The sequence below is a fragment of the Phacochoerus africanus genome, chromosome 9, assembly GCF_016906955.1.
Source record: "Phacochoerus africanus isolate WHEZ1 chromosome 9, ROS_Pafr_v1, whole genome shotgun sequence".
In the NCBI taxonomy this organism is placed as follows: Eukaryota; Metazoa; Chordata; class Mammalia; order Artiodactyla; family Suidae; genus Phacochoerus; species Phacochoerus africanus.
This window is the reverse complement of record NC_062552.1, coordinates 78,610,114-78,631,111: the sequence shown is the minus strand read 5'-3', so window position 1 is coordinate 78,631,111 and position 20,998 is coordinate 78,610,114. Positions and strand designations below refer to the sequence as shown.

General features: G+C 37.7%; 2 gene segments (V, D, J or C); both read left to right on the top strand.

Annotated features, from left to right (window-relative positions):
• Positions 1 to 2,357: 2,357 nt before the first annotated feature.
• Positions 2,358 to 4,629, top strand: LOC125134976 (T cell receptor alpha variable 8-3-like). The segment is given in 3 exon segments: positions 2,358 to 2,615; positions 2,726 to 3,031; positions 4,385 to 4,629. Coding segments are annotated over 3 exon segments (360 nt in total).
• Positions 4,630 to 14,370: 9,741 nt separating this feature from the next.
• On the top strand, positions 14,371 to 15,253 carry LOC125134975 (T cell receptor alpha variable 14/delta variable 4-like). The segment is given in 2 exon segments: positions 14,371 to 14,536; positions 14,712 to 15,253. Coding segments are annotated over 2 exon segments (435 nt in total).
• Positions 15,254 to 20,998: the final 5,745 nt, after the last annotated feature.

Sequence of the window (20,998 nt, the reverse complement as noted above, 5' to 3'; positions counted from 1 at the left end):
GATGGTGTCCTGTCGTATATTTAAGTGTTTCAGCCATTTGGAGTTTATTTTTGTGCATGGTGTGAGGGTGTGTTCTCGTTTCATTGCTTTGCATGCAGCTGTCCAGGTTTCCCAGCAATGCTTGCTGAATAGACTTTCTTTTTCCCATTTGATGTTCTTGCCTCCCTTGTCAAAGATTAATTGACCATAGATGTCAGGGTTTATTTCCGGATTCTCTCTTCTGTTCCATTGGTCTGTCTGTCTGTTTTGGTACCAGTACCACACTGTCTTGCTGACTGTGGCTTTGTAGTATTTCTTGAAGTCTGGGGGAGTTATGCCTCCTGCTTGGTTTTTGTTTCTCAGGATTGCTTTGGCGATTCTGGGTCTTTTGTGGTTCCATATAAATGTTTGGATTGTTTGTTCTAGTTCTGTGAAAAATGTCCTGGGTAATTTGATAGGGATTGCATTGAATCTGTAGATTGCTTTGGGTAGTATGGCCATGTTTACAATATTGATTTTCCCAATCCAGGAACATGGAATATCTTTCCTTTTCTTTCCATCTTCTTTGGTTTCTTTGATTAAAGTTTTATAGTTCTCGGCATATAGGTCCTTTACCTCCTTGGTCAGGTGTATTCCGAGGTATTTGATTTTGTGAGGTGCAATTTTAAAAGGTATTATATTTTTGTATTCCTTTTCTAATATTTCATTGCTGGTATACAGAAATGCAACTGACTTCTGAATGTTAATCTTATATCCTAGTACTGCTATTTTTAATGTTTTGAAAAACCTCCATTCTGTTTCCCAGAGAAAAGCTACTCCAATTTACATTTCCATCGACAGAGCACAAGGGTTCCCTTTTCTCTAACTTCTCCAAAACTTGTTATTTCTTGTCTTTTGGATAATCACCATTCTAACTAGGTTGAGGTGATATCTCACTGTGGTTTTGATTTGCATTTCCCTGATGATTAGTGATGTTGAGCTCCTTTTCACATAGCCTATTGGCCATCTGTATGTCTTCTTTGGAAAAATTTCTTTTCAGGTCCTCTGCCTTTTTTTTTTTTTTTTTTTGCTTTGTAGGGCTGCACCCACTGCATATGAAATTTTCCAGGCTAGGGGTCAAATCAGATCTGTTGCTGCTGGCCTCCACCACAGCCACAGCAACGCAGGATCTGAGATGAGTCTGAGAACTATACTAGCAGCCCTTGGCAACACCGGATGCTTAACCCACTGAGTGAGCCCAGGGATCAAACTGTGACCTCATGGATATTAGTTAGGTTGTTATTGCTGAGCCAGGAACTCCAGACATACTGTTTTCAGTGCTAGTGTTTGTAGTATAGTTTGAAATCAGGAAGTGTGATATATTCAGCTCTGCTCTTCTTTCTCGAGATTGCTTTGTATATTCAGGATCATTTTTAGTTTTTTTTTACAGAAATTTTTTTTTGTCTTTTGTTGTTGTTGTTATTGTTGTTGTTGTTGCTATTTCTTGGGCCGCTCCCATGGCATATGGAGGTTCCCAGGCTAGGGGTTGAATCGGAGCTGTAGCCACCAGCCTACGCCAGAGCCCCAGCAACGCGGGATCCGAGCTGCGTCTGCAACCTACACCACAGCTCACGGCAACGCCCGCCGGATCGTCAACCCACTGAGCAAGGGCAGGGACCGAACCCGCAACCTCATGGTTCCTAGTTGGATTCGTTAACCACTGCACCACGACGGGAACTCCCATTTTTAGTTTTAATTTTAGGATTATTTTTCTATTTCTGTGAAAAATGCCATTGGCATTTTGATAGGAATTGCATTGACTCTATAGCTTGCTTTGGGTAGTATGGATATTTTAACAATATTAATTCTTCCAATCTTTGAGAACAGTGTATCTTTCCATTTATCTGTGTCTTCTTCAATTTCCTTCATCAATATCTTAGAGTTATATGCCTTGTCTTTATGTCTAAAAGATTTCGCAAGGATCATGTAGCTTCATGAGCATCAGCCAGGGAAACTATATCTGACATCCTCCATCACTGTAGCACTGGGCCATCCAAAACTTAGTCTGAGGCAATTAGGCTGATTCCAAAGACTGTCATGGACTCAAATTCTAAGTCTGAGATACCTAAAAAAAACCTAATTTCTCAGTGTAGTTACTTGTTACTCTACTTTTTATATGACATCTAATTTCTATGGATGGTAGGACTAATATACCGTCATAGATTTGGGAAGGTAAAAACATATTGGGAAGATGGAATTTTTGATATAGCTCAGGAAATACAAGGAACTAATAATTAGTTCTCTCTTGGGCTTTGAGACCTTTGGTTCTGCACCTGACCTCCAGAGGGCGATGCTGCACAAACTGGAGATTCTTGTTGAACTTCCTCTGCTCAGGTCCTTTTCCCTGCAGCTGGCTGAGTTCTTTGCAGAGGTGAGAGAGAAGACCTAGACATCAGAAAGCTCCAGGCTCATCTTTGCAGCTTTTGCATTTTTATCTAAGCAAGGAACTTGTCATCCCAACCTTCCCCACACTTCTTATTTCCTGCCACTTTCCTGTCTGCTTGGGGGAGATTTTCCAGAAAAGACCAGACAGCGTTTCCACTGTGCAGCCATGCTCCTGTTGTTCTTCTCAATACTTGCGATGATATTTGCCCTGAGTGAGTAAAATTGCATAGTGGTCTAGAGTTCGATAGACTCTTACTACAAATGCTTACTTTTCATAGTGACGTCTGCATTGCTTTCATTGATATCACATTTATTTTTGCAGGAGATGCCAGAGCCCAGACAGTGACCCAGGCTGATGACCACGTTTTGGTTTCTGAGGGAGAATCCCTGGAGCTGAGGTGCAACTATTCCTATGGTGCAACCCCATATCTCTTCTGGTATGTCCAGTACCCCAGCCAAGGACTCCAGCTTCTCCTCAAGTACTTTTCAGGGGATACCTTTGTTCGAGGCATTAAAGGCTTTCAGGCTGAATTTAAGAAGAGTGAATCTTCCTTCAACCTGAAGAAACCCTCAGCCCATTGGAGTGACTCAGCTGGGTACTTCTGTGCTGTGAGTGACACAGTGCCAGGTATTGTAGGAGGAGCTGAACACAAACTACTCATGGTAGTGGAGTTTTTGGAGACTCAAGATCTCTTCTTGTATTTTAAAAGGTCTCTTGCTATATGGTGGCAAATGAGGCAAGGAGAGCTGAGCAGACCTAGGTACTTATATATAAGCCTATAATTCCATGTCTGGTAAATTTTATTTCAGAAACTTTTTGCTTTTTGTAGAAACCACAAAATTCTAGAATTACGTTCTTATATAATAATCATATGCTTAAGGACCTGCCTTTAGATTGACTGATGAAGGAGATGACTATATGGGTTTTCATTTACCATTTCATGTCTCACCCAACACAGACAATGAAAGATGATCTCCTCATGTTTTCTCCCTGAAAATTTGCATTTATGTCTACTTGGTCATTCACAGACAATTTTCTTGAATTTTTTTCCCCTTAGATCTCACTGTGCTGGTTACAGTGTGTTAGAATATTTCCTCTGAGTTTAAGCATCTCATTTAGGAGAGATTCTGAAAAATTAGAAATGGATTATTTTTTTTTTCTTTTTAGGGCTGCACCTGCGGTACATGGAAGTTTCCAGGCTAGGGGTCGAATCAGAGCTGCAGCTGCTGGCCTATGCCACAGCCACAGCAATGTGGGATCCTAGCCACTTCTTCGACCTGCACCGCAGCTCACAGCAACCCCAGATCTTTAACCCACTGAGCGAGGCCAGGGATCAAGCCCATGTCCTCATGGATACTAGTCAGGTTTGTTACCACTGAGCCATGACAGGAATTCTGGAAATTGGTTCTTATATGTTAACATTGTCATAATGAATCACATAATAAGATTAGCAATGCCAAACTCTGCTAGAAATATTGATAAAAATTGTAGTGAATACTAGAAGGTTATTGGAACCAGTATAAATTTGTGATCTCATATAAACTTTTTGCTTAGGATGGAAAGAACTGTATAAGAAAGAAGATTTTATAGTCCTTGTGTTCTTCAAGGAACATAAAAAATACTCTGGAGAAAGAGGAAAAGGAAAAAGAAGTTTTCTAGCTGCTGTTTGGCTTACACTATAATGTATAAAAAGATAGGTACCTAGGAACTCTTAAATATAAAAGGAGAATGAGTAGATTGTGACCAGTGGTACATCTTAGCGAAACAGTCAGTCAAAAGATAACAGTAATTTTAGGACGTACTGATAGGTTATACGTAATAAATGTGTTTAAGTGGTTGCTGGATGGGCCTAAGGAAAGTAAATGGGAAGTTAAGAGACATGAAACTGTGAACAAGGACTGTATGCCCATTTAACATCTCTCTTCCTCCCTCCCTTCCTTCCTATTGTTGGACCACACTCTCTCCTCCCTCTATTTCCAGGCGACTAACTGTCAGTGATTCAACGACATTGCCCAAAGGTACTATGGTGGGCACTTTATGTATGAGAAGGAGAAGTTTCTTTTGAGTCTGAACTCAGTCAGGCTGAGTTTGAAGAAAAACGGTTTCTACATGAAGGACCCCAAGGAGCTGGGAGATCATATCTCAACCTCCCAACACTCACTCTGCCAGAGAAATCACAGTGACCTTCCTTGCTCTCTGTCCCTCTCTCTCTTCCCCTGCCCCTCCCTTCCTTCTTTCTTTTTAGTAATAATTTATTATGATTTTATTATATGATTTTTTGAGAAACTATAATAAAGAATTATATTAGGAATAAAGTGGAAATCCTGAGGTATTTTATCTATGAAATTAATAATTTTAACTTTTAGTGTAATTAACTGCTCTTACCACATACTCCCACAACTCAGAAGGAGCTGGCCTAATTGAAGGGTGGAATAGCTTACAGTGCCAGATGGAAGACAACATCCTGACAGGACGGGACTGGGTGTAATAGGATTCAGCATGTGCTTTGAATCAGAGGCCATTATATGGCACTGCCTCCCACATAGCCAGAATATGTAGGTCCTGGAATTAAAAGGTAGATATGGGAGTGGCCCCTCTCCCTACTACACCTAATAACTCATCAACAGACTTTTAGACTCCCATCCTGGCAACTTTGGGCTGTGTTGATCTGGAGATCTTAATTCCTAAGGGAAGAATTCTTCCACTGGAGGGGGGTGGGGAAAGGCTCCAGTCAGTGGACAATTAGACTATCTCCTGGACATTTTGGGCTCTGTAGCCATCAAACCAACATGGAAGAAAAAAATCTATTGGCTGGAGTGATTGATCCTGATTAACAAGTGCATATTGGGTTGCTTTTATACAATGGAAGCAAGGAATATTGCATTGGAGCCTCTTAGTACTTTCATGCCCAGTGGTAAGGCTTAATGGAAAACTTCAGCAACCAAAGCTAAAACAGAACAATTGAAAATTCAGCTCTTTCTGAAATAAAGGTTTAGGTCACTTGACCAGGCAAACAACACAGGCCAGGTAAGATTTTGGCTGATGGCAGGAGAAATATGGAATAGGGATAGATGAGGGAAATCATACATAAAATTACAGACCTGTGACCAATTATACTAAAAAAAGTAGTACTTTAGCATCATTTCTATTTGCCTGTTTTATATGTATGTGCTTATTTGTGTATGCTGAACATTTTCTTCTCTCCTTTCCATTTGTATTTTATTTTTTAAATTTATTTTTTATTAAAGTATAATTGATTTATAATGTTGTAACAACTTCTGCTGTACAGTAAAGTCACCTTGTCTCACACACACACACACACACACACACACACACACACACACTCCTTTTCCTATATTATCTTCCATCATGGTCTATCCCAAAAGATTGGATATAGTTCCTTGTGCTATACAGTAGGACATCATTGCTTATCCATTCCCCATTTTTATTTTCCATGCAATTTAGTTGGAAATTAACTTTACAGTTTAGTCTATAGGTAACAGGATTTTCAGAGAGAACTTTGACTGAATTTGAGGAGTTATTAATATAATTAGGGAGGCACTATTGCAACTGGAGATCTCATCTTGAGGAAAGGATAAGTTCTTCCCTCGACCATGTTCCTTTTAGAAAGATTTTTTTTTCTCTATAACAGACAAATGAGGATGTTAGATTTGGCTGGAAAAGAAGATTTTACATTTTCTTTATTTTAGGGAGTGAATCATGGTGTTTTCCTGATTTCAAACCTGAATACCAGGCACATTACTGCATAAACAACAACAGCATCTACCTCTTTCCAGTTTATTAACAATAACTCAGGCCTGTGAAGAGATGTAAATGTAATGTATACTATTACCGTGCATTTAATCTCTGACCTACAACTAAATTTGTTTGACCTCTTGCTGCTTTTATGCATCTGAGTCCCTCTTAGGCACAGGGTGAGAGAACATTTATCAGAATTTTCAGTAGTTTTGAGATGTGACCACCAGATGGTGGTGCACCTCTGCTGATGCAGGATGTGTGGAGAGTTCATTTCAGTGGATTCTGCATGAATAGGCCCTTTTCTTATTGGCTAGGTAGACAATGTGAGAACCCACTGTGGCTGTTGGAGAAAAGTAGGGATCACTTGATAATCAGTGTAGCTCTCTTGGCTGAATACAGCAGGTCCATAATTGATCCTAGATGGGGAGATCAATGAAGACATCCATTAGAGTTTCAATCCTGTTCTTGTGGCTGCAGCTGGACTGTGAGCTGAGGGCTTATGGGAAACAGAGTATATCAGTGGGTGTTATTTAAAAGTCCACAAAGGAGACTAACTTTATTCTGGTCTCCTCTAGTTACTGTGGAAAAGGAAAGGTAAATTCAGGAGTGTAATGAACTAACAACCCTTCTCCTTTCTCTGACTTCTTCTTTCTGCCTAGGGGTCAGCCTTGGAGAGAAGGTGGAGCAGAGTCCTACCCTGAGTGTCCAGGAGGGAAACAGCTCTGTTATCACCTGCACTTATACGGACAGTAACTCAGACTACTTCCCTTGGTATAAGCAAGAACCTGGAAAAGGTCTCCGGTTACTTACATACATTCGATCGAATGGGGTCAAGAAGGAAGAAAGATTCACTGTCTCATTGAATAAGACCGCCAAGCATTTCTCCCTGCACATCGCAGTCACCCAGCCTGAAGACTCAGCTGTCTACTTTTGTGCAGCAAGTGCACAGTGCTTCCCAGGCACCTGCCCTCTGTACTCAAACCTGTGACCAGGGCAGCTCCCTTCCTTTGGCACAAACCTTTTGTTCTATTGTTTGTGTGCAAGTAGAAACTAATGTATTAGATGTGAAATGTCAATAATAAGAAGATTCTGTTTAAGATGATTAAGAAAGTGTTAGAACATTTTGTTGGATGACTATTACTTAATGGATTCTTAGAGGGAGTTAGTGAGGTTTTAGTTTGATATTCAGGCTTTAAAATGATTTTACATTTCCTAATCATCTCCTTTCATATAAACAACAATATCACAGTCTTTTTATAGGTGAGCTCTTATTATACATGAGCTTTAACTCATCGTATTTTTTGCTTATTATAATACATTCTGTGATAAAATTAGAAAATGCATAAAATAAATAATATGAATTGATAATTCTGCCCTCTATTGCAAATATGTGGTTTGCTATTTTCATAAATTCTGATATAATTTGAATTTGATTTTTTTCACTGAATGTTTTACTTTGAATTGAGCATTTCCAATTTCTCCTCTGATACTTGCTTTTTAAGGCTTCATGAGAGATTTTTATAAACCACGATTATATTTAAAATTTTCTTTCTCTGTGTATTTCTGGCAAAATTTTATAGCTCTTTGTGTCCTGAAGACTGTCTTGTTGAAAAAATGTGACTTGGGGTTTCCTTTAGAGTCCAGTGTTGGTATATATATTCTGTGTGTTTAAGGGAATTTGAAATAAGAAGCATTTCATTCAAGAATATGAATGTGTTTTAGGTTTATAAGTCAAGTCTTCTTGTCAAAAATGTTGTTACTTCTCACCTTTACTCTCATATAATTTAGAAAGGAGAGCTGTGCTTTTTTTTTTTTTTTTTTTTTAGTGCCCCGCTTGCACGGCATATGGAAGTTTCCAGGCTAGGGGTCTAATAGGAGCTGTTGCTGCTGGCCTACACTACAGCCACAGCAACACAGGATCCGAGCCCTGACTGCAACCTAAACCACAGCTTATGGCAATGCCAGATCCTTAACCCACTGAGCAAGGCCAGGAATCGAACCCACAACCTCATGGTTCCTAGTTGGACTCGTTAACCACTGAGCCACACAGGGATCTCCATGTGCCTTAATTATTGCTATGTAATGCAATTTTTTTACATAGTATATAATCAGTAGGAGTTTGCTAATATAGAAGGAATTATGAATTCTGCTAGTATATTTAAATTTTGTGATTAAATAAATTTATAAGTTGACATGATGAATAAACTCTGGAAAGTCTATATTTGATTAGTGATGGACAAAGCATTTCTGTTTATCTATGTCTTTATCAAAAAAGTTCCATTGTTTTGATAATTCAATCTATTCCAAGATATTTAATTTTTGTTGTTACACTTATGATTGATCTCTTTCTTTCTGAGGTGTGTGCAGAAAATTTTATATATGTTTCTTATGTACCTTGCTCAAGTGTTGTTGATAGATTAGAGAAGATATTTGGATTCATGTTTAATATTAGAGATATCTTGCTACAAATTTCCATGCTTCATCTTCATGTTTTACTTAACATTACTTCCACAGTTTCTTTAAAAAAAATATTTAGGAATTCCCATTGTGTTCACCTGATTAAGAACCCAACATAGTGTCCATGAGGTTGTGGGTTAGATCCCTGGCCTTGCTCAGTGGATTGAGGATCCAGCATTGCTGTGAGCTGAGGTGTAGGTTGCAGATGCAGCTTGTGGTGGATGTGGTGTTACTGTGGCTGTGGTGTAGGCTGGCGGCTGTAGCTCCAATTCAACTCCTAGCCCAGGAACTTCCATATGCCCCAGGTATGGCCCTAAAAAGAAAAAGAAATATATAATAGGAAGACTAGTCATTGATAGTTTGAATAGTAGAATCAAAGCACCAATGTAAATGATAGGATTTCCAATAAGTCACACACATTCCTCAGTGAACTGAAAAGAATTTCCTATATAAACAAAAGGAATTTTCTGTCTCTCCTCTTGCTTGCCAAACAATGAGAGGGTCACAGGCTTATTCACTATTTATGGAGCAATGACAGTACACATGGCATTGTGCAGTGTTCATAAGGGAAATGCACACATGACTCTTCTCAAATATTTTATTTAGTTAAGAGATAAAACTAACAGCACTCACACTGTTTATTTTTAAAAAATAAAAGGTATTTATTTTCGTATTATAGATAAATAAAAGGAAAGAAGTTGCATAAATAATTTCCTAATTCTCCCACCCCTGGGAATCAAGGATAAGCTATTTTCAAGATCCTTCATATTTTCTTAAGGGTGGGAATAATTGGCGATTGGTATGGTGACCACTTGGCTGATTTATGGTTCTTATTTATCAGCTGAATGGCTCATTCTTACAGCAAAAGTCATGAGATTAAATGTGGCATAAAATATCAGAACAAGAAAAGTCACTATGCAGCCTAACACCTGGCTTTGGTTACTGCCCTCAGTGGAACCACTAACTCTTGCTCAGTAGATTGTCTCTCGACTGGTCCATGTCCTCTAAGACAATAATGGAGTGAGAGGGAGGCGTGGCATATATTTTATCATTCAATTCTTAAATCCAGGTTAAAAGAGAGAGAGGGTGCAATTACTATGTACACTCTTTATCGTACTCACATGAGAATATATCCAGTGGAAGTGAAAACAGTGCTCCAGCCAGAGTGTGCAGCATTAGAACATAGTTACCTTAGATCCAGAAATTCAAGTGGAAACTTTCACCATGGTTTGTATTTGTTTCCTATTGTCTCTGAACAATATATCACAGTCCCAGTGGCTTAAAACAACAGAAATGGTTTCTGCCATGGTCCTGAGGCCAGAAGTTGAAATTACTGTCACAGGGCTGGTATTCAGGCATAAGAAGGACTGTGTCCCCAAAGTTCTAGGGGAGAAACTGTGTCTTGCTTCTTCTAGTTCTGGTGGCGGCCAGCATTTCTTGGCTTGTGACCACATCTCTCCTGTCTCTGCCTCCATGATCTCATTGGTTTTTCTTCCTCTGTCATCAAATCTTCCTCTACTTTTCTCTTAGAATCATACAGGTACTTGCATTCATACCCATATAATCCAGGATTATCTCCCAGTTTCAAGATCTATAACTTAATCATAACTTGACAGATTTTTTTTTCTTCATATAAGATAACATTCATAAATTCAAGGGATTAGGACCTGATTTTTTTCTTTCTTTTTTTTGGTTGGGGGGGTAATTGTTACATTGCCTATTACAATTGGCATTCTGATGCTTGAGTTTTAAGTAAAGAAAATTTTAAGTAAAGAAAATTTTATATACATATTAGACAAGTCCAGTAATAAAAATAGAGGCCACATCAATTATTTCATTTTACCAATGTTTTACATTTTTATTTTAAAAAAATATATAGTAAAAATAGACTGTTAATGTACAGTTATATCTGTGAATTTTGAATTGCACACATAGTATCGATTCATGAAAATATCCCACAATCGTGATTCAGAACAGTTTCACTGTTCCTCAAAACATCCTGTGCTATAACTTTGTAATCATATCATCTCCCTAACTCCTTGGAAACCTTGATTTGTTCTTTTATCTCTTTAAGATGTTATATGAATGGGACCATACAATAAAAACCCTTTTAAGATCTCTGGATAAGAGGAAGCACATGCTACTGGGCACATGCATGGCCTCAATCCCTGACATCACTCTAAGGGTTTTCTACCCCTGGTGTTTTGAACTTTTAGGTCATTTTCTAGGAATAACTCATCCTTTCAAGTGTTTGAATTCCTTCAGAGATTTTTGTTTTGTTTTGTTTTTTACTTTTTTGGCTACACCTGCAGCATAAGGAAGTTCCTGGGCCAGGATTAAATCTGAGCCAAAGCTGTGACCTACACCACAGCTTCACCAGTGCTGGATACCTAACCCACTGCTTTAGAGATTTTACTTTCTGATCTACAGAAGGAACACAATGGTAATTAATAATGAAGTGGTTCAGTATAATGTTGGACCAACTCATATATCAGACAGAGACATACATATTCTTTATGTCAGTCTATTTGTACCAACTCTATTATAACATTTTTCTAGTATTTTATAACAAACTTTATTGATAAAAATTCATTTTAGTGGTACTACTTGGAGTGTGGTTATTATTTGGCTTTCAGGAGTTGACATTAAATAATATACTCAATAATTCTTGAAATTTGTTGCACTAGAAATGTCCTTGTAGAGCTGAACAATAGCATTAGGATGGTTATCACTTCAAGTAAAGCTAATACCTTAGCAAGTGATATTTTTGGTAAGAGCATAAATTCAGATAAATCAGAAACACAGAACATTCTAGTATTAAAGTGGGAAAAGACGAGTAAAAGGATGAAAACCAAAAAATTCAAAGGAAAGTATGACAAACAGTGGTTCCAAACATCCAGGAAGATTCTCTTCCAATGATACTGATTTGAGGTGTCTACTTTACATAATTATATGTTTGTCTCAGGAATCTTGGGTCAGCCTTATCTTCTCTGGACCGTCTGCTTCTGACCATTTGCTGGAGAATCTTAGTTTAATATATAATGTGAGTAACTTTTCAATGCTTGTTAAATAAGGATACATGGTTTCATACTAGTTGGTAAACATGTAATGAAGGATTAACTTCTAGTATTTTCTCTGCTAGTAAAAAAGAAATCATGCTTAATAATAAGGTGATTTCCACAAGCTCAATGGCAGTGTTTCTCTGGGATTTTTGCAAAGCCCCCAGTCACCCAGATTAAGGTTATGTAAAGGCTGATTAAATGAAAGGCAAGGAAATCAACCTGTGCCTGTGATGAAAGGACTGACTATCCTGGGTTTATTTATCTAGTTCAGTTTGTGAAAGATTGAAATATGTATGGTTACCTGGGCCTATCAGTGACCAGTTCATAGTGAGGCAGCCTATGACTTTGTAAGGGAAAGAAAACAGAGCCACAGGGGCTCAGGCTAATTAATAATTCATTAGGCCATGTTAGATCAAGGTTGTCCGACATGGTAATTCACTTCAGTTTTAACATTCCATTTGTTCTTTCCACTTTTTCAGAAGATAGAGGGGTGATAAGAATAGTAAAATCTCTAAGTGAGGGCAAAACTTTATGTAACTGTTCCAGAGAAACTTGCTTCTCTATATAGATGTGCATTGAAACGGAACAGGTAGTAAATACAATATCAAGCTGATTTTTAACGATCATGAGTGCTGAGGTCTTCTGACAAAAGATTGCTTCAACATACATAGAAAATGCAAATGCTATTACTAGTTCGTACTCCTATCCCATGGGGAAAATTCCATTTTTAAAATCCTTTTGGAAAATATCCAGGTATTTTCTAGGGAAAGTATTCCATTTCATCCCCTCTTTACAGATTTTATGGGATTTTTCTGATTCCAAGATAGGCATGACTGGCCCTTTTTTTCATCCTAGAAAAGTTTCCCCACAAGCGTGGGGTTAATTTTGCAGCCACTATGTCCCTGCTGTGATGTCTTCACTATGGAGGATTTGAGTAGCAGGCAGCTTTCCCGGCTCTGACATATCTTGTCCTCATGGATCAAACAAATCACTTGTTCCTAGTGATTCCTTATGGAATCAGGATCTGGTATTCTAGAGCTAAGATGCACTTATTGAGCTTGTCCGTGTATTTGTTTTTATAACGAAATAGAATAGAAGAGGTGTTTGCATGAGGCCTCCAGTTAGAAATTATGTTTAACACCATGATCGCCACAATCATTTTCCCGCCCTAGCTTCTGTAGTCTTTTGTAATGTGAAACTTTGTCTTTATAACCAAATTTCTTTGAGTAACTTAATTGTTGCTGGACTTACGTACAGGGAGACAGGACACCAAGGCTCTTTTTGCCAGGAAGCAGCGTTTATTTGCGCCGGCACTGGTTCAGCGGATTCATATCTAAAGGCTGAGCCCCGAACGCAGCAGGGTGCTGTCTTACATACCCTCTGTTATTTTTCCTTTTACACTTTGGTCCCTTTGTCCCCCTTATAAGGTAACAAATCTTCTGTAATTTCTGAGTGGACAGTTATAGGTAGGCTTGCACCCATGGAATCAGGTTATGTTACATTGTTACGGAACTGGGCATGCGCACACAGGTACGCTGTTGCATGTTGTCTTCTCTTTGTTCTGGGAGGGCCCTTCCCCCTTCCCACTACATAATGACATCAAATATTTCATGTATTTGGAGTCCATTTTTAACAGAGATACATGAGAGCATTAAGAAATGTTAGACAGCACACTTCATTGTCTCCATAGTATTTGGAAGCTATGAACTGTGTTAAAAATGTACTCACAATGAATATAATTTTTTTGGTAAATTGACTTGCCCAAGTATGAGCCATTAGTTCAGCTACTTGAGTGAATTTTGCTTCTGCTAGTGGACTGAATTTTTATAAAGGGGTCTGAGTAGTTATTGCATAAATAGCCAGTTAGCATCCCTTTCAATTTTAAAGATAAGAAAAACTTATCAATGTAGAATTTGGTATAAGAGTGTCCAAAATATTTGTTCTGGACATGGACACTTCTTGAATGACAGAGGCACAATCATGAGATTCCCTTGATTGAGAAATGTATTATAGTTGAGTAATGTGAAAAGTTAATAATTGATATTTACTCAGCCAACTGGTAGGAAAATGTTGAGCGTCTTTAGAGAGTTATAGTATGTAACTCAGAGAGCAGAACTGCTTGTACTGTATGTGGTACCATCAGATTTATTGGAGATTCCAGTGTGAGATCTGAAGTTGCTTCAATCAATTTAGCGAACACATGTTACAAATATTTTTAGGCAAGGATGATGAACTTTGGCTGATGTATCAGGAGATAGGAATGATATGCAATGGGTCTTTGTTGCTTGTCCTGATGATGAGTCATATTCTGAGGGCATGGCTTTACTTTTAATATACATACACAGAAAAAATTTTATTACATTCAATGACCCTAAGATCAGCAGTTCTATGTAGGTATATGGAGTCACCTATTATATATTATCTTCAGAAATGGGCATATAGCATATAGAAGCTTACTGTGATGACTCAACACAGTAGTTGATGGAGTCATCATTCTTCCTTTAGTATATAGTATAAAATTTAACTCCTCTTTATTTATTTAAGATTTAAATATTTTAGTTGAAGAACTGGTTAATGCAAAAGGAAGTTTGGGTTGAGGAAGACTCTCACCTAGTCTGTTAGAGAAGTTTGACGTGACCCACATCAACTTGCTACACCAGGAAATCCCTGTTTCCTGTTGTGGTTGTGGGGCAGCAGCAGAACATAGTCCAGCAAATGTTCCTTCACTTTTTCAGGGTTGCCTCACTTTGCAGAGCCTTGAAATTGATGAAGAAGGTATTTCCCTTCTAGTGGAAGACATCAAATATGCGTCTCACCAGCCTTCTGAAGGTGATCGTGGCTTCATTGTGGCTAGGTAGGGATGGCCCAGGTGGGATTGTAAGTTCTCTATGATCTAAGGACTGGGGGAGCAGGCAGTCTTATGGGTACCCTGGAAGGGAGGGTAGCTGGGTTTAAAATAGAATTTCTTTCTTCCACACCACTTATTACTAAACCTCTGAATCTATGAGGTTTTTTTTTTTTTCCTTTAGGATCCAGTATTGCCCAGAAGGTAACTCAAGCCCAACCACCAAAGTTCACGCAGGAGAAGGAGACTGTGAACCTGGACTGTACATACGACACCAGTGATCCAACATATAGCCTATTCTGGTACAAGCAGCCCAGCAGTGGGGCGATGATTCTTCTTATTCGTCAGGACACTTATAGCCAAAAAAATGCCACAGAAGGTCGCTACTCACTGAATTTCCAGAAGGCAAACAAATCCATCCAACTTGTCATCTCAGATGCACAGGTGGAGGACTCTGCAGTCTACTTCTGTGCACTGAGTGAGCCCACAGTGAGAGGTGTGTTGGAGGGAGGTGTACCAAAACCCACAGTTCTCCTTGATACATCCACCTGCTGTTGGGTCCAGGGCTGAGAGTTGCCATCACAGACAGGAAGTGGTTAGGGCTGTGGCAGCACAGGTGTAGGGTCAGAGGGAAAACACTCAGTCTAAGAAATACCTTTCTAGGTTCATAGACTATGTCTGGAACTAACATTCATCAAAATCATTCTTATCCCTGAATCATTGGCTTGAAGGTAAGACATATAGAATTTTTAGCTAAAGATTGGAGAGAAAGAACACCCAGGTAAAATCTTTGGTATTTGGTGATTAGGTTGAGCTAGAAGAACTGGCTAAGGAAATTCAGAAACATATGGCCATAATTAGTATAAATATTGTGAATAGTTGGATTTTCAGATTAATTTATTCAATAAATATTTACTGAGAATGTATTATTTGCAGAGAGAAAGAAAGTTTAGAGGAGGATTCCACTGAGAGAGGAGGAGACTTTTGGAATGATGCATATTTTCATTAACTTGATTGTGGTGAGGGCTTCCCAAGAATATATATAGGTCAACCTTGTAAAATTGTCCACTGTAAATAGGTGCAGTTAATCTGCAGAAAAGAATGAAACTAGTGGACATGGAGAACAGACTTGTGGTTGCCAAGGGGGAGGGGGAGGGAGTGAAATCAACTGGGAGTTTGGGGTTAGTAGACACAAATTATTGCATTTGGAGTGGATAAGCAATGAGGTCTGCTATATAGCACAGGGAACTATATCCAATCAATATCAGATGGAAGATAATATGAGAAAAAGAATGTGTATATATATATATGTATAACTGGGTCATTTTGCTGTATAGCAGAAATTGACCGAACATTATAAATCAACTATAATGAAAAATTAAAAACAATAGGTGCAATTAATTCATAGGTCAACTATACATCAATAAACCATTAAACATTCAAATAACAAATATCCTACGTCAGTGTTGTACAAGTCTTATGTTGTCACTCAAAATATAAAATATTAATCTTGTAGGTTTTCATTGGCCTAAAACTGTGCTTTTATAAAAGTATAGATAACAATATTTCTATGATGTTTGATTCTATTTCAAACTGCTTTATTCTTATAGAAACACAAGTTTAGCATACATTATATGTATTTATTTTTATTTTATATCAATTATTTCTATATGAGAAAGAGTGTGTATATAGATGTATGACTGGGTCACTTTGCTATACAGCAGAAATTGACAACATTGTAAATCAACAATAATAAAAAATACAAAATTATTTCTCTCTGATTATTTCTAGGTTTTCATTATCAGTGTTTGGACTCATTCCAACATTTTGGTTAGCTAGGCATGCCCTTGTTTTATTCTTTTCGTTTCTAGTCTGTACTCTGTTGCATTGATAAAGTTTTGTTTTTTTCCTCTCTGCCGATTTATAAAAAGTAAATTATATTTCCATTCTGACGAGTATCCTTAAATTTTACATACACCTAACTGGATATACTTTCTATGCCAGTTTGACCCTATAATATTTTTTCTCTTATATATACCACTTCTCCTTGGATGCACCTCTTCTCTTATTGTTTTACTATCTTTAGAAACATCTGAAGGCTGATTGAAGCAAATTCCCCACCAGTTATATATCAGGACAGTAATTTTAGAGAAAAATTATCAAATGAACTGATAAACTATGTTCCAATGCACATCAAGGAAAATAGTAACAGAAACCCAAACAACTATTCAACATAATAATCAGAATGTGAATCCATGGGATTCTTCCTCTGAGCCTTTGTCCCTGGTCTTCCCTCTGCTAGGAGTGATTTTTACCCACCAGCCTCATGGTTCATTCTTTCACTTTTTCTTAGTTTATGCTGCTAGAGAAGCATGATCATATGTGAATAAAGAAGAATATTGAAAACAGTTTATTGCAATTTTTAATCTCATTGTTAAAGATATTCATCATCTTAATTGTTCATCAAGAAGGGAAGTGCTTTATAAATGGTAGTATATGCGTAAGCAGGATATAATGTAGCAGAAGGACCCATGTGTGTTATTAATAAGACCTACGAGATTTATTACTAAGTTTATAAAGCAAGTTAAAGAAATGTATGCACAATATGTATCATTTTGTATTAAAAACCTATAAATAAAATACTATATATTTTCTGTTGATTCACGTATTGGTATTCAGATATGTTTATGTAAATCTATAGTAAATTAACTGGAAGCATCAATTCCAAATTGATGAATGATGAAAATTGGGAGTTTAATTCAAAGGGGATTTTAGGTTATCCATAATGTTTTCTGACTTTTGTATCATTCTCATATTCACGAATTCCTCTTAATGTTAAAATTAATAAGAATCATAAAATCTCTCATAGAATTTTATTCATATTCCATCAAAAAAGCAAGAGAAAGAGAAAATGACAACTTTATTTTAAGGCTTTTTTTTTTTTTGTCTTTTGTCTTTTTAGGGCCGCACCCACGGCACATGGAGGTTCCCAGGCTAGGGGTCTAATCGGAGCTGTAGCTGCTGGCCCATGCCACAGCCACAGCCACGCCAGATCCAAGCCTTGTCTGTGACCTACACCACAGCTCACGGCAACGCCGGATCCTTAACCCACTGAGCAAGGCCAGGGATCGAACACAAAACCTCATGGTTCTTAGTCGGATTCATTAACCACTGAGCCACGGCAGGAACTCCTAACAACTTTCTTCATAATATTTTGTTCAACCATACAGAGGAAAATTTCCTCCCTCCTCTGGGATCACATAGCTTATAGTTTATATTCATCTTAAAAGAGTCCTGTTCTTTGTCAAAATTATGTATATTTTTGTCTTCCTTGCTGGACTCTAAACTGCTGCTTTATAGGTTTTATGTATTTTTAACCTAGTAATTATCTCACCTACAGTAAAACATCAATAATTTTTTTGTCTTTTTTTTTTTTTGTACAGCAAGCTTGGGGCCATCTGTGGCTTAGCAGGGTCCCAAAGTGGGTAGCAGAAAACCTTGTTGATAAATTATGACAAAACGAAAGCTTATATGTGAATACTGCAATAAAGTGTAAGGAGAGATAGAATTCTCAGAAAGTTGAGAAACTCTGATTTTGAAAATTGCTGCAATATGTAGAGTAAATATCCATAGGCTTAGAAATAGAAATTAATGTAAAGATAAGAGCTCCAGTGAAAAAGCATACTATTTTCATTTGAAGTCTTAACTAATTCAATGAGCTGACTTTTAACACAGAAGATAATTGACAATTAACTTTTCCTGTCATTGAAGACACGGTGGTAGGATGCATAAACAAGCAATCTATTTTGAACAAATCTTGAAGCCACTTTTAATCCTATAGGCTTTCTACATGGTACAGAAATTGGCAGAAAATATAAAATGCCACTATAGAAATTTACATTTAATATTAATTTTAGACTTATTTGAACTTGATTCATATGGAGAGTTAAATTGTTACAGGGAAATTGTTCCACTAGAGTATCAGCTCTAGATACACTAGAATTTATATTTCAAACCAATTTATCAGGTATTTATGTTAATACTGTCACAACATATAAAATACTCTTAAGAGCTCTAATATGATTTGAATCAACAGAAATACTCTTCTCAAAATTAAAAATTCACAGAGTTCCCTTCGTGGCTCGGTGGTTAACAGGTCCAACTAGGAACCATGAGGTTGTGGGTTCGACCCCTGGCCTTGCTCAGTGGGTTGGGGATCCGGCGTTGCCCTGAGCTGTGGTGTGGGTGGCAGACGCGGCTCAGATCCTGCTTTGCTGTGGCTCTGGCGTAGACTGGAGGCTACAGATCTGATTCGACCCCTACCCTGGGAACCTCCATATGCTGCGGGAGCGGCCCAAAAGACAGCAAAAAGACAAAAAAAAAAAAAAAAAAGACAACCCCTCCCAAAAAAAACCCCTCAAATATTCTGTTCGCAATCTTGTATTTACCCACAAGAGCTGACATTGCTTTTAAAGAGATTGAAATGAAGTTCCTAAAAATGTAATATTTGATATTCTAATGAATAATCTATAGGAAAGCAAGCTAGAAAAATTTTATTGTCAAGATAAAAGCTAATAAAGTATTATTAGTAATTGGATTATATAAAATTGTAACCCCCAATTTTTTATTTTGTAAATTTATATTGTTACTTATATATCATTAGGAATCCCATCAATTTTATGACTAAGAAAATATGTCTAAAGAGGCCTTTCTACTTTATTACATAATATGACTTTTTCTTGCTTTTTGAACCAGAGACCCCATTTTTGCACTGGGTGTTATGGTTCTCTTACAGCTAGTGGTTCTTAAAGTACTAGAAAAAGTCTGGCCCAGTCAACATTTTTTGAGGATGAATTAGGCAATATTCAATCAAATTTTCATGGTGTATGAATTTTATACAGGGGGTGGCTGTACTTGTGCTAAAGTTAGGATATGGGACACTGTGCTGAGGAGAGCAACTTCACTTAATCTTAGCCAAAAGAATGGGAAACAATTATATCTTCAAACTATAACATTCAGTTCTGGATACCATAATTTGAAAGGGAAATTTTGATATAAGTTTTCTGTCTTTATGAAAATGAAATTTGCCCAGTGAAGCATTTGGGAATTCTATACTATGAAGGATGAATGAGAGGATAGATGAACATCCTTAGAATATAGGAGTTTTATATGAGTAGAAGCACACATTTCATATTTACATACAAATTTATGTTGATTTCTGATTCTTTATCAAAACTCTCCTTAAATCTTGAAGTGTTTGAAATGTGGATGAGGGTTTGCGTTTATTCTCCATGCCTCCAGAAGACCAATGGGTATATGTCACAGGAGAGGGGCTTCCACTGCTAGAACTGAGGTGGTGCTGGTTTCCCAGGAGTCACTTCTCAGGATCAGTTATTTAGAATCAGTTACCTATTTGGACTATCCCAGTAGTAAACACAGGTGATATTTAGGTTTCCCTAGATTTTTTACTTACAGAGGTAATTGGTAAATACCAAGTTATATAAGTAGAGGAGAAAGGGTTTTGGCAGAGGGAGATAATCTTGGCCATTTACAGGACTGAGGAATTTTATCAATGTCTTGGGGGAAAGAATGTTGCAATAGAGTTGGGGAGAAAAATCAGAGTATGGAAACTGAGCCAGCAATAGCCATGGCAGCAGAAATGTATGCTTTATACTATAGAGGAAATTCCACTAAGGATAGGAGTAAGTCACTGCATTTAGGACATGCCATACTTTCTGACAGCAGAAAGTAAAAGTAACTGTAGAATAAATTTATATATGATTACATTTTCTGAACCTGCAGCTTGATATTTTCTGAGAACTTGTATTCTTAGTCTAAATATTTCACAGTATATAATCCACCTAGCAATAGGAAGAAATATCTTTCTTTCTTTCTTTCTTTCTTTTTTTTTTTTTGGTCATTTTAGGGCATATGGAGGTTCCCAGTCGGGGGTCGAATCAGAGCTGCAGCTGCCAACCTATGCCACAGCCACAGCAACATGAGATCCGATCCACCTCTGCGATCTGCACTGCAGCACATGGAAACGCCAGATCCTTAACCCACTGAGCAAGGCCAGGGATCTAACCTGCATCCTCATGGATGCTAGTCAGATTTGTTTCCACTGATTCACGACGGGAGCTCCAGGAAGAGATTTCTTAAAGCATGTCAGGTTTTTCATGGCAAAGTAACCAAACCTGGGGTCAAACTATTTCCTAACTTATAGAGCTTTTCTCCAGGCTCCCTTATCATTGAGATTTGATCTTTTACCTCTTATTTTCCCTCTTACAATAGGCTTTACTGAAGGAAGTTTCTGCATTTTGACTGCTGGTGGTGTTGATTCTCAGGGAAAAGCAAGGTCACGGGCAAGACCAGCTTATAGGAGCAGAGGCTGAAATAATAGGAACTTGAAATAGAAACAATCTTCTCTCTCCTAATTTTATCTTTGGCTTACACATTCCTTTTACAAAGAAT